Source organism: Pristiophorus japonicus, chromosome 8 (genome assembly GCF_044704955.1).
Source record: "Pristiophorus japonicus isolate sPriJap1 chromosome 8, sPriJap1.hap1, whole genome shotgun sequence".
In the NCBI taxonomy this organism is placed as follows: Eukaryota; Metazoa; Chordata; class Chondrichthyes; family Pristiophoridae; genus Pristiophorus; species Pristiophorus japonicus.
In genome coordinates, this window is record NC_091984.1 from 84603052 (window position 1) to 84617429 (window position 14378).

At 45.2% G+C, this 14378-nt stretch overlaps 1 protein-coding gene across 1 annotated transcript in view; it reads right to left on the reverse strand.

The window, feature by feature from the left end:
* Positions 1–14378, reverse strand: part of LOC139268604 (biotin-dependent 3-methylcrotonyl-coenzyme A carboxylase beta1 subunit) — a 91030-nt gene that overhangs the window by 8803 nt on the left and 67849 nt on the right. The window contains exons 9-12 of the mRNA XM_070886990.1: positions 13646–13802; positions 9138–9260; positions 6122–6264; positions 1804–1885 (exon numbers count right to left, since the gene is read on the reverse strand). Coding sequence (XP_070743091.1) covers positions 1804–1885; positions 6122–6264; positions 9138–9260; positions 13646–13802 — 505 coding nt within the window. The remainder of the gene's footprint in view (positions 1–1803; positions 1886–6121; positions 6265–9137; positions 9261–13645; positions 13803–14378) is intronic.

Below are 14378 nucleotides of genomic sequence, written 5' to 3' on the forward strand. Positions count from 1 at the left end.
AGACATTTAGAGACCGCATGGATGAACTACAACAATTGTACATTCCTGTCTGGCGTAAAAATAAAAAAGCGAAGGTGGCTCAACCATGGCTATCAAGGGAAATCAGGGATAGTATTAAAGCCAAGGAAGTGGCATACAAATTGGCCAGAAATAGCAGCGAACCCGGAGACTGGGAGAAATTTAGAACTCAGCAGAGGAGGACAAAGGGTTTGATTAGGGCAGGGAAAATGGAGCACGAGAAGAAGCTTGCAGGGAACATTAAGACGGATTGCAAAAGAGTGGACAAGGGAGAACCAGTTGATGTGGTATATTTGGACTTTCAGAAGGCTTTCGACAAGGTCCCACACAAGAGATTAATGTGCAAAGTTAAAGCATATGGGATTGGGGGTAGTGTGCTGACATGGATTGAGAACTGGTTGTCAGACAGGAAGCAAAGAGTAGGAGTAAATGGGTACTTTTCAGAATGGCAGGCGGTGACTAGTGGGGTACCGCAAGGTTCTGTGCTGGGGCCCCAGCTGTTTACATTAATGATTTAGACGAGAGGATTAAATGTAGTATCTCCAAATTTGCGGATGACACTAAGTTAGGTGGCAGTGTGAGCTGCGAGGAGGATACTATGAGGCTGCAGAGCGACTTGGATAGGTTAGGTGAGTGGGCAAATGCATGGCAGATGAAGTATAATGTGGATAAATGTGAGGTTATCCACTTTGGTGGTAAAAACAGAGAGACAGACTATTATCTGAATGGTGACAGATTAGGAAAAGGGGAGGTGCAACGAGACCTGGGTGTCATGGTACATCAGTCAGTGAAGGTTGGCATGCAGGTACAGCAGGCGGTTAAGAAAGCAAATGGCATGTTGGCCTTCATAGCAAAGGGATTTGAGTACAGGGGCAGGGAGGTGTTGCTACAGTTGTACAGGGCCTTGGTGAGGCCACACCTGGAGTATTGTGTACAGTTTTGGTCTCCTAACCTGAGGAAGGACATTCTTGCTATTGAGGGAGTGCAACGAAGGTTCACCAGACTGATTCCCGGGATGGTGGGACTGACCTATCAAGAAAGACTGGATCAACTGGGCTTGTATTCACTGGAGTTCAGAAGAATGAGAGGGGACCTCATAGAAACGTTTAAAATTCTGATGGGTTCAGACAGGTTAGATGCAGGAAGAATGTTCCCAATGTTGGGGAAGTCCAGAACCAGGGGTCACAGTCTAAGGATAAGGGGTAAGCCATTTAGGACCGAGATGAGGAGAAACTTCTTCACCCAGAATGGTGAACCTATGGAATTCTCTACTACAGAAAGTTGTTGAGGCCAATTCACTAAATATATTCAAAAAGGAGTTAGATGTAGTCCTTACTACTAGGGGGATCAAGGGGTATGGCGAGAAAGCAGGAATGGGGTACTGAAGTTGCATGTTCAGCCTTGAACTCATTGAATGGCGGTGCAGGCTAGAAGGGCCGAATGGCCTACTCCTGCACCTATTTTCTATGGTTCTATCCACCCTGTTTGTTACAACCTCAAAGAATTCTAGCAAATTTGTCAAACATGTCTTTCCCTTCATAAATCCATGCTGACTCTGCCTGACCGAATTTTGTTTTTCCAAACATCCTGCTACTGTTTCTTTAATAATGGGCTCCAACATCTTCCCAACTACAGATGTTAGGCTAACTGGTCTATAGTTTCCTGCTTTTTGTCTGCCTACTTTTTTTAAATGGAAGGGAGAGAATTGGAAAAGAATAATCGTAAGAAATAAAAACTTGTGGTCGATTTGAGTGCAAACAGAACTGGATTAAAGTGTGAGTTTACCATCCTAGTATCCTTGGGCAGTATTACACCGTCATCCCAAATCCTGGAAGAGGAGTGAAAAGCAGAGCTCTCATTCTCCAGCCTGAAGAGAAAAAAAATATTTGATTTAAAACTACACAAGCATTTAAATCAGAAATTATTATATTAGTTTGAACACAGTGCAGAGTGCATATTTTAATCTAATCTAATCTAATCTACTGAACCATTGGGCCCAAGTTTCCACCGACCCTTAGAAGGGTGCACCTCCGTGAGGACCGCCGATTTTCTCGAACAAAAAGCGTGCCTAATCCTTACCATGGTATTCTCTACACTGATCACGCCTCCTTGGTACTCGGCACAGCGCAGCAGAACCAGCAGGGGGGGGGGGGGGGCGGAGCTACAGCCCTGCGCTGAAAAGAATGCCGGCAGCTGCGCCCTGGCTCCAGGCGACCCTATTCCTGGCCAAGTGGCCTGCCGCTGCCTTCCCGCGCTCACACCAGTTCATTGATGTAGCCTCTCGCACCCCCATTGCCTGCTTCTCTGCTGCCAGTGCTGCCCCTCCCATTCAGTTGGCAGAGTGTGTGCCAAGGGATGCTTGCCGGGGAGCCCAGGAGAGCAGGAGCTGGAGGAGCCTGGGGGGGGGTGCGGCTCGATTCCGGGCCACCAGATCAGCACCGAGTCATACAGCACGTTCGCGGCGGAATTCTTCGAGACACGATACTGGGGGGATGAAGCTGCTGATTTGTGTCATTGATCACATCTATGTCAAGAAATTTCAAAGCATTAATGCCTAAAGACAATATCCCTTTGGGACTTTTTATAAATCGAGTTCAAAACTCAATCCACTCTGAGGGCTACAAGAAACAGGTTGGTGCGAGGAGACTTTTGATTGGTGTGGGGGGGGGGGGGGGGTGGTGCGGAGAAAGGAGGAGAGTTTCTTTAAATGATTTAGAAAAAGAACAAGCTGCTCGATTTAGAAAAAGAACAAGCTGCTCGAATTAGCAAAGTTGTCCCTAGACTGTCTGCTGATAAGAGCAGTAAGAAAGGCAGTCAGCACCATGAAAATTCAACTGCTAATATAAATAATATTCTGCATCTGATTTCTAAAGTATCCGCAAGGTTTTTCTGAGCAGATACATACGCTGGCCTAAGTTAGTTTAGAGTTACTTTTCGCTGTCTAAACTTGCTTAAATGGCTAAAACAAGCGTAAGTAGCTGGTAACGCCCTCTTTTGAAAAAAAAACTGAACTAAAAAGAAACTGAACGAACTCATTATTGAAATTGGACCAAACTGAGGGCCCAAGCTTCCCCAGGAGTTGCTCCGTTTTTTTTGGAGCAACTCGATTTTTTTGGAGTAACTTAAAAATCGCAATTCTCCCCATTTAGGTTGCTCCAGTGTAAGTGAGTTAGTTAGGTTTTTTTTTTAAGTTCAGTTTTTTTTTTGCAAAAGGGGGTGTTACCAGCCACTTACGCCTGTTTTGGCCATTTAAGCAAGTTTAGCCACCTAAAACTTACTCCAAACTAACTTAGGCCAGCGTAAATGTCCGTTCTGAAAAACCATGCGGTGAATTAAGAAATCAGCACAGGCAGCCAGAGATAGGGGAGGAAGGGGACCTTGCAAAGCACTAAGCACCTTCACAACAACATTAAAGAAGCATAAATACATTTAAAGCAGTACATTTGCACCAAGCACTAAACAAAGCACAAAAAATAAGAAGCAAATAATTAACAAATAAAAAGGAACCCTGCACCTAAATCACCAAGACTAAAGTAATAAGCAATCAAATCAATCAATAAATAACAATAAAAAATATAGAAATCCTACCTTAGGGAACGTGGGGCCGCCGATGAGGGAGCCCATTCGGCCAGGGCTAGGGGTGGTGTGCTTCGGGCCCCTCCCACACAGCCTGCAGAGCGTCGCACAGATTTGGGCTGCCAGGAGCTACTGCACATGTGCACATATTCTAGCGCACATGTGTGCAGATGTCCTGGCACTGTATTCAGCGCCGGGATCTGGCTCCGCCTCCAATCCACTGGCCACGCTATGCCACCACCGAGGAGAGGCTGGGAAGCGGCCAGGATCAGGAGGAAGAGCTCCAAAAAAATAGGAGCAACTCCTATCGAAACTTGAGCCCATTATTTCTAAAATCTATAAATGCAGTACAAGATTATATTTTCCTTTTTCTATCACCTTGCAACTATACATGTTCCAGGTAGTTCAGACTTTAAGACCATTTACATGAAATTAAAATATAGTTTTGATCAATCAGATTAAATTTAGTTGACTACAATTTAAATTGTAAGACTAGCTTGCTTACATGTAACCTGTCTGCAATTCTTTTTAATCGAAAAATGTGCTGACAAATTGAATTCGCCAATAAATTTTCAAGTTACATCGACATTGTGTAAACCCAGTAAGCCATATTCTGTTTGACACATTCGCAGAGCTGTTAACATATAAATTGATCAGTTAACTCCCGATGTTACTTTTAGGATAACAAATGAGGTTCCCCTGATGACTTAGTAAGTTTATCCAATGACCAGCTGCAATATGGACCAGTTAGGCCTCCTATTTGTTCCCTAATCTGTACGGAGCTAGTTAATCACCAGAGGCAGTGGTAAGCGCACTATAATCATAGAATCATAGAGTAGTACAGCACAGGAGGCCATTTGGTCTATCGAGTCTGCACCGGCTCTTTTGAAGAGCAATCCAGTTAATCCCTTTCCCCCGCTCTTTCCCCATATCCCTGCAAATTTTTCTTCAAGTGTTATCTAATTCCCTTTTGAAGGCTACTATTTATTCTCTTTCCAGCACCCTATCAGGCAGTGCATTTCAAATCCTAACCACTCGTTGTGTAAAAAAGTTTTCCTCATGTAGCCTCTGGTTCTTTTACCAATCACCTTAAATCTGTCCCCTCTAGTTACTGACCCTTCAGCCATCGGAAACAGTTTCTCTTTACTTACTTTATCTAAACCCTTCATGATTTTAAACATCTCTATCAAATCTCCTCTTAGCCTTCTCTGATCAAAGGAGAACAACCCGAACTTCTCCAGTCTATCCATGTAACTGTAATCCCTCATCTTCTGTAACCTCTCCAAAGCCTCCACGTCCTTCCTAAAGTGTTGTGCCTGGAATTAGACACAATACTCCACCTGGGGCCAAACTAGTGTTTTATGTAGGTTTAGCATAACTTCCTAGCTTTTGTACTGTGTGCCTCAATTTATAAAGCCCAGGATCCTTTATGCTTTATTAACTGCTTTGTTAACCTGTCCTACACATTCAAAGATTTGTGCACAAACTCCTGCAGGTTTCTCAGTTTTTGCACCCCCTTTTAAATTGTACCATTTAGCTTTTATTGTCTCTCCTTATTCTGCATACCAATATGTATCACCTCACAATTTTCTGTGTTGAATTTCAGCTGCCATGTGTCTGCCCATTCCACCAGCCTGTCTATGTCCTCGAAGTCTATTACTACCATCCTCACTCTTTACTACTTTCAAGTTTCGTGTCATCTTCAAATTTCAAAATTGTGCTTTGTTACCCCAAATCCAAGTCATTAATGTAGATCAAAAAGCGCAGTAGTTCTAGTACTGAACCCTGGAGAACACCACTATATGCCACATAATCGGTTATAATGTCCACTTCTGATTGCTGTCAAGTCACTTCTGCTGGATGTGCATATATGGACATTGTCCGAAAACAGAATTAAGGTTGGCCGTGATGTTCTTGTGCTCAAATAGCTTGCTGACAGCCACAATCAAGACTTCTAAATGATCATTTGGATCAGTAACAGAGGGTGCCATATAACCATACTCCAATGAGAGGGTCAATGCTTACAGAAGAGAAGAGGGCAGCACAATTGGCAAGAAAATAAAAAATAAATAAAGCAGATCTGAGAACGTGACAACTGAAAAATGTAGTGACAAATATACTGACTGAATATGCCACTACAAGGTGCCTTCAGCTGTTGAGCAGCCTGCCTGCATTGCATGTTTACTGGAGAGCAGTTTCACCAGTTAACCTCCAGTACCTTGCCTAACTCACCGTGTCAGTGAAGGGAATCTATGAATAGTGATCAGGCTGATTGTTCTCCTCTCTAGGAATCTAAAGCTTCTGAGACAACTTGCAGCACCCCAACAGCTGGCCTGGGTGAGTCAACTAACTCAGGATACACCAGGATTGAACCCAAGACTAGAGTTTATATGTAATTTATTTACAAGTAGCATTTAATTACTTTTTATTCACATCTGCTTTCCAGTAAACTGTAAGTCACAGCAATTTCATCCCCTTCACGATGAAAGAATAATTTTTTTTTTACTCAAGTAACACGGATACTAACGTTTCTTTCATTATTTTCAGCTTTGCCTCGTCTTGGATCTCTCCATCAGGTTCCAGAAACTCTGAGCAGTAATTTGGACCAACTAGTCCAATCCTGGCATTAGGCCACAGAAAAAGGAAGTTTGGATCAAATGATCTACCACACTGAAACATAAATAAACTTCACTTAAACATTGTCCACACGTGTCTGAGTGTACATAATGTGCAATAATTAGCCAATGGCCACAGTACTATTTTCTCAAATGTAACTTTACATAAGTTAACCTTCAACTTACACTGCCACAAAAAGTTGTAAAACAAGATATTCCCACTGTGTGGAAACCTGATGCAGATGTAATCATATTTTGTGAAATTTTTAGTATTGGAATAATCACCTGGAGTTTCTACAGGGATTCTTCCAATTGACTGATTCAGCAGAACCACTGGAGAATCGGGTTAAATGGCCGTTTACGCTGTTTCTCCTGAGTTAACACTGAATTTACAGTGGGATATTGGGAGAATCCCCGTGGAAATTTTCCGTAAATATATCTGGCTATGAGAATTAGACAAGACATCAGCAAGCCCTTTTAAAGTATCCCAATGTCTAAGGCTCGTACAGCACTGTTTTCATATTACACTCATCATAATAGACTAGGAATAGTGCAGCTTCTATCGCACCCTTGCAATTGGAGCTGCACCAGTTGGAAGATGCCAGGCAAAAGCTGATGTATCTACCCTCAACGAGGAAGGAAAATTGGAGAGGTCGTATCTCAGCAGTCTCTTATGTGTCTTAGCTCTCCACTAAAGGGAAGCACTGGCAGAGGTGTCGTGGCAATCTGCCCAGAAGAAAATCAGACAATAAAGAGACTCAACTGGAGGAAGTATGCAGGTACAGCAAGTGATCAGGAAGGCCAATGGTATCTTGGCCTTTATTGCAAAGGGGATGGAGTATAAAAGCAGGGACATCTTGCTACAGCTATACAAGGTATTGGTGAGGCCACATCTGGAATACTGCGTGCAGTTTTGGTTTCCATATTTACGAAAGGGTATACTTGCTTTGGAAGCAGTTCAGAGAAGGTTCACTAGGTTGATTCCGGGGATGAGGGAGTTGACTTATGAGGAAAAGGTGAGTAGGTTGGGCCTCTATTCATTGGAATTCAGAAGAATGAGAGGTGATCTTATCAAAACGTATAAGATTATGAGGGGGCTAAACAAGGTGGATGCAGAGAGGATGTTTCCACTGATAGGGGAGATTAGAACTAAAGGGCATGATCTTAGAATAAGGGGCCACCCATTTAAAACAGAGATGAAGAGAAATTTCTTCTGAGGGTTGTAATTCTGCCTCAGAGAGCTGTAGAAGCTGGGACATTGAATAAATTTAAGACAGAAATAGACAGTTTCTTAAACGATAAGGGGATAAGGGGTTATGGGGAGCGGGTGGGGAAGTGGAGCTGAGTCCATGATCGGATCAGCCATGATCTTATTGAATGGAGGAGCGGGCTCGAGGGGCCGTATGGCCTACTCCTGCTCCTATCTTATGTTCTTATGTTCAAAATTTGATTTTGCGCACTTTTAATTGAAAGGGAAACCTTTACTTGTTCCTCATTCTGTAGACTCTATGACTAACTTAGCCAAGATGGCAAACTAACAACTACACCACGTCCAATCGTATTCTGATCTGTCCGCCAGGAAGTTCATCACAGTAGCCCAGTTGGGTTTGTCCTACAGCTTTGTCTCTCTCCCCCCATGTGAAGGTGCCTGTCCAGTTGACAGTTCATCCCTATGGTGACAAGGCTAAGATCAAGAATTCATCAGAGTGAGGGACTGCAGATGTAAGTGCACATTTCACCACTTTATGGCATCATGTGTTGGTGCTCCAATATGCTCCGTAACCCAACACTGTTAACTCAATGAATTGCTCAATAGCTAGACAACTGCCCAATGGGAGTACCTTCACCACAAGGACTGCAGCAGTTCAAGGCGGCAGCTCAAGGGAAATTAGGGATGGGCAATAAATGCTGACCTTGCCTGCAACGCCCACATTCCAGAACAAATTAAAAACAATGTCGAGAGGAGGGATGGCAGTGCGGTTGGTGAGAGAACAAAAAAAATCAAATAAATGAGACATTACTGCAGCACATCTGAAAATGTCAAGACTGAAAACTATGGTGGAAAATACATTCAGTGAATTCATCACTATGTGGTATGGCAATCAAGCAGCCTGACACCATTGCTTATTTACTGTGGTACAATTCCAGTGGCACCGGGTTCCAAGCCAAAAACCAGTACAAGTAGGAATGAGCATCTACAGTTTGACTTTTGATACAAGATAGCATGGGGGCCAGAAAGGGAAGTTGGAGGTCAGTGGTATATTGGGAATGTTAATTTCCTCTTTGGGGCTCTTCCGCCCTTGGCCAGCTGCCCTTGGGTGTAAAGCGGCGGTCCTGCTGCAGTACTTCCTGGTGGCAGGGATCCTGCTGGAGCCCGGTCTGCATACCAAATGATTTCTGATCCAGGACAATGGGCCTGTGATATGGTCAGAGAGCAGTGGACAGAAATCTCACCTCACCATTACCCTGCCCAGAAGAGAAAACTCCTGGCCTGAGTGGTTTTAGACTATCCAATAATAGAGGCATCAGAGACAAACCCAATCATTTTATCTGACCTCTATGCATGTGCACTTTCCAGCAGGAATCACTGGAGAGAGATCAGGAGCAAGAGCTCTGGCTCATTTTTATCCTCCTAGCCTCAGGGTACTGAGGCCAACTAAAGCATCCCTAGCACCACCAAAGAGCAGCTAACTGAGTGCAGACCAGGCACTGAACCTGGCATCTTCCTATGCTGTACGGCTCAGTCGTACATTGTGCAGTGCCTTTCATCAACTGAGCCACTGGGGTACGGCCTCCTATCTTGCCATCTAGAAACAGAATCAATATATTAAACTAATTAGATCATGCCATGTCTGTGTTTACCACGACAAGACAAAACAACTCCCCCAAAAATAAATTATCTTTAACAGTACAACATTCATACATTACCATCGCAAAACTTTCACCACCATAGCAGCCTCCAATTACAATGGTTATCTTGGGAACAGTGGCACATGCCACAGCCGATATCATGGAGCCCTGGGCCTTAAGTTGGTTAGTAACATCTTCCGCCTACAAAGAAAGCCATAAGGAGATTTGCTGTGTTATATAGTATACAAGAATCAATAGCACTCTTAAAACGTGAAATAGTTTCAATGTTTATTATCCTTTATTGTAAACCTCCAACAGTACACAAGAACATCTATATTTTCCATACTGTGCAAATAACTGAATCCTTTCTCATTTGAAACACCTTTAGATTGCCCCTCAATCCAAAGGAAAAACAAGCCTTGAAAATGTTGATACAATAGATGCATCTCCTGTGCTAAGTCTCAACATAAAATTAATGCTTAAAACAAGGCCATTTATTCCGGATATGAAATGTTACCACCAAGTGTTCAACTAGCCCAGATTTCTGCTGGCTTCAGACTGACCAGAAGCTCAGTGCAGTCATCCAAATATAATCCACAATCAGAAGCTGCTGGTCACAGAGCTATCCATCAAAGGGGCTACAAAGAATTCATGGCTCTGCCCCTTTCCCAGACCTGATCTAAGTTTTCACCACTGACACAACTGCCAATCAAACCCACTATCCCAAGCAGAACTCCAGGCCATTACTCGCACAAGATGTTTGAACTTAATGGGATGATTGACTCTTGGATCTGTGCCATATTTTCTGAATGTCCTGCAAACAGGTCCCCATTAAGTCCAATGGCAGCAATCAAACCATGCATCCCAAGTCTTTACTCAAATCTGCTTTTGTATTGAAGTGGGAGAACTTACCGGCACTCCAGTCTCCATGGAACTAGACACAGGGGCGAGTCAGTCAGTCATGAGCCAGAAGGCTTTCTAGAGGCTGTGGAGCGACGAAACCAAGCGACCCAAGCTGATCCCGATTTAGGCAAAGCTGCGCACCTACACCAAAGAACTGATACCAGTTATTGGTAGTGCGGACATAAGAGTATTCCATGAGGGAGCAGTGCACGAATTACCACTGTGGCTTGTTTCAGGTGATGGGCCAATGCTGCTTGGCAAGAGGTGGATGGGGAAGATTCGATGGAATTGGGAAGACCTCTGCGTAACCTCTCCGGCAAACGAGGCCTCCCTTTCCCAAAGGCCGAGCAAACCCCCTCTTCCAGCTGAACCAGGCATCGAAGCGCAGATCCTCGAGGCACAGGCCGCTCATCACAACCACGAGGAGGTAAAGTTCAACCGAGCAGAGGTATAGGCGCGGTACCCACTACCCGAAACCGACAATCCCTTCGCGACGATGGAAGAGGTTCCAGGTCGACCATGCAGAGTGGGACTCCGGCTGAAATGATCCAAATGCGGCTTCCTGACGCCAGAGGCAAAATACCTGGGGAGGAAGATCACAGCAGTTGGCATCACGGACACGGACGAGAGCGCGCCCAGGCCACGGGACGAGAGCGCGCCCAGGCCACGGGACGAGAGCGCGCCCAGGCCACGGGACGAGAGCGCGCCCAGGCCACGGGAGGTCGCTGCAACGGAACGGAGGAATTTGCCGCCCAGCAAGGAAGACGGCTGGGTTTGGGGCAAAGGTAAAGGGGCGGCCGTGGTGAAGGCCAGGAACCCACCATTTTCAAATAAATTGTGTGCACCATGTAACCCGTACGAGTGGTCTTTCATGGCCAATGATGTACCTTTGTATGGGGTTGGGGGTACCTTACAGCAAGCCAAAGTAGCGGGCACGCCCCAAACGATTGACCATGTATCAAGTTAAGCAGAGCAGCAGCTTGTGTTCACGGGACTAGAGAGATGTACCAAAGAGTGTCCCAATATATGCTCAAGTTAGACAAGCTGCTCATCCCACGAACTTGGGAGAGCAGAGGCACCATTATCGATGCGTTGTTTTGAGAATGTCTAACTCTGTCTGTGCACTGTAACATGATCCGCCATGGGCCAGGCACTGAGAGCAGCACTAATGCCCTCAGCTGGCTACCGTTGCCCACCCTGGAGGTGGAAACGGAACAGCCTGCAGACCCACTCGAGGTCGTGGAAGTGCTAGAAAGCGAGGGGTCAACTGTAACAGCCCCCCAGCTTAGGACCTGGACCAGCCAGGATCCTGTGTTACTGCCTGCCAAAGGTGAACTGCTAGACGGATGTGGCAACCTATCCGCCAAAAAGATGATAGACCCATCCCAACGTTGCAAAGCAAGGCAGGGCGGCTACACAGTCGGTGGTCCAGAGCCCCCATACTACAGCCCAATGTCCACAGGGACCACTAGGCCTCCCACTACTACCGAAAGTCTCAAGGCCATTACGGCCATCCTGGGCTTGCAAGACCACAGGGTCAGCGCCCAAATCACTAAACCCAGCACCACGCGTGCCATGGTAGACTCCCTAAAGACACGGCTATTCTGGGTGTTATGCAATCACCAGACTGAATCACTCAGAACTGAGGCTTCCGCATGCCATCAGCATAGAATGCACCATAAGTGCACGGCCCCTCCACATGACATCAGAATAAGTGATGTAGACCATGTTCAGGGCCCCAGTTGGGCCGCTAGCACCGCATTAGCCAAGGTGGGGAATGGCGTGCATGTGTCGAAAACGGAGTGTTTGATTGCGAAACCATGTACCGGGCTAACAAGTAAAGTAGTGAGACGAGACCAAACGGCAAACGACAGATAACCAGGAACCACACGATAAGGACCTGGCCCCCAGCGACCCACCAACATGATCAACTTCGCCATCAACCACAAGGACGAATCCACAACCCACCATGTGTCAAGATTTCAATCCAGGCGATCGACCCGGGGGCGCAGGGCCTCAACTTGCACAATAAGACTTTTGGGGGGGGGTGGGGAGTGATGTTATGTATGTATGTAGACCTTACCCAAATGCAAGACTTGCCACTTGGGGGCACATCTGTGGGAGACCTAAGGGTCACCTGTGCACCCTGGGGCAAGCAGGTATAAAAGGTGACTCACCCATGCTGCTTCCTCACTCTAGAGTCTGAAACAGAGACCCCAAGGTCACAACAGTTTGGGCTTGCGATATAGTCCTGTGGATTTATGCTGAACATAACAGGTGACTTACCCACAAATGTTCTGTCTGGATCTTGCTGCCTTGAATTTTAAGCGGGTAGCGGGTGGAAAAGACACCCTCCTGCAGCCAGCGGGGTCTGTCTTTAAATATGCAGATCGGGTGCAGATGACGTCATTGGGCCCAGACTGTAGTGTTAACTCTGGCCTGATTAAGAAAACTGCTGCAGGTTTCCCACCAGGTGAAGACAGCGAGAAGAGGCTCTGGGACCAGATGAGGCCATTCTTTGTGGGAAAAGGAGCAGGAAAGTAAGTCCTCCCCAGCCTTGGGCTTCTCCTGCGAGATCCTCCGAATCCCCCTTCCTCTGACCTATATCCTTGTTGGCGAGGCTGCCTTCGGTGCTAGCCCGCGGCCTCCTGCTGCCCAAACATCCGCTCCCAGCCACTGCTCTCCACCCGTTTCATTACCAAGGTTGGGCACTCATCCCTCCCCTGGCTTCCCGAATCCCATTCCCAGTTAAAATTTTCCCGAAAGTGATGCTTTCTGGAATGTGTGTGTGTGAACAGTATCCTCCTTATTTAGAATGCACTCCACTCTACATAGACTGTCAACACTCATTCAGCCCCAGCGATACTGGGCAGTAAAAAATCATGCACCGCCTGGGGACCACTGAAAAATGGGCGGAACTTGGGTTTCACCAAATTCGGGACATCAATCTATGGACATGCATGAACATTGAAGGAGGGTTGCTGCCACACATGAATTCATACCCAAGAAGCCAACCTTAATTCTGTGTGTGCCATGTTCAGCAAGAAAGAATATGATAAAATACTCGAATAGACAAAATTGCTTCATTTTTTTTCCACTTAAAACACCTATTTCAAGACTATCCATTTCTTCATTTATTCAACTATTCTACATCTGACAGAGATGCAAGAAGATTATTTATAGAAGAGAAACAGAAGAGGGAGATGGTAAAACTTCTATTTTCAAGCTTGCACACATACAGTAATACTCTTCATTTTCTCCATCCAATGTTCTCCCCTCCTCTGCTGAAGGTACTGACTCATGCTAGAGTGCGGTTTGACATACACGGACACATCTTTGGTACTTTGCCCAAGTGGTCATTGTTCAATTGTGAGCTTAGACAGTAAAGAATGTGGAGGGAATCCCAGCTATCCACGAGTTAAATTTCCAGCAGGAATCACTGAACAGCGATTCGGAGCATAAACCCCAACCCAGCCCAGAGACCAATTCTAGTGCTTTAATACCATCCTCGCGGAGTTCAGCTAAGTCGCTGCAGACGAGTAATCAATTTGGGACCTTCCTGGTTTGTATGGTTCAGTTCCACACTGGGTTGTACATTTGAGTAATTGGAGCACATTATTTAGGATTGAATTCGGTGTCGACATTGAACTACAATCTAGTTACATCAAACTTCTCTCTATTACCTTGGATAATGTTCCTGTCACAGTTATATTTGGTCTTGTGTTCTGAAGAAATATGATGGGAATGTCTCTCTGGTCACAAAGCTGCACAAAATGGCTGCCTTTTAGTGAGGCATTATGAGTGAGTTCTCCATTGTTAGCCACAATTCCAACAAGTTGACTGAAAAGAAAAAAAAAGTTAGATTGTATTTACAGCCTGTTGTCACAACATGCACAAGTATTCAGCATAAGTAGTAATAGCAGTTAATACCCAGTTGTAAAAAAATTGAAATTAATTTTAGTGACATTTACACAGGTACCCTCTTCCAAACAACTGAGATATTCAGTGATATAATCTCTGTTTATATACATTATTAGACTGATTTATTTTCCCCTATTCAGTAATCTCTCATATCCTCCCCACCTATCCTGAAGGCTGGCTCTTTCTTGGGTATGATTCAATGTGTGGCAACAGGTTCTCCCCAAGTGGCTATTGTTCATGCATGTCCCAAGACAGTGAATGCTGGCAACCTATTTGACTGTGTAATGCATCAGAAATAAGGAAGATACTCTATGCACAAACATTTTCCAGCTAGCGTCACTATATATCAGTCAGAAGTGGGAACCCTGGATCATTTTTCTTCCCTCCTTAGACCAAGGGTGTTTTTGGCAAATTATAAAGCCTCAACTATTCATCAGCTAAGATCAGTTAACTCAGTACAGACTGATGGGGATCAAACCTCTGGTCCCCATGTGG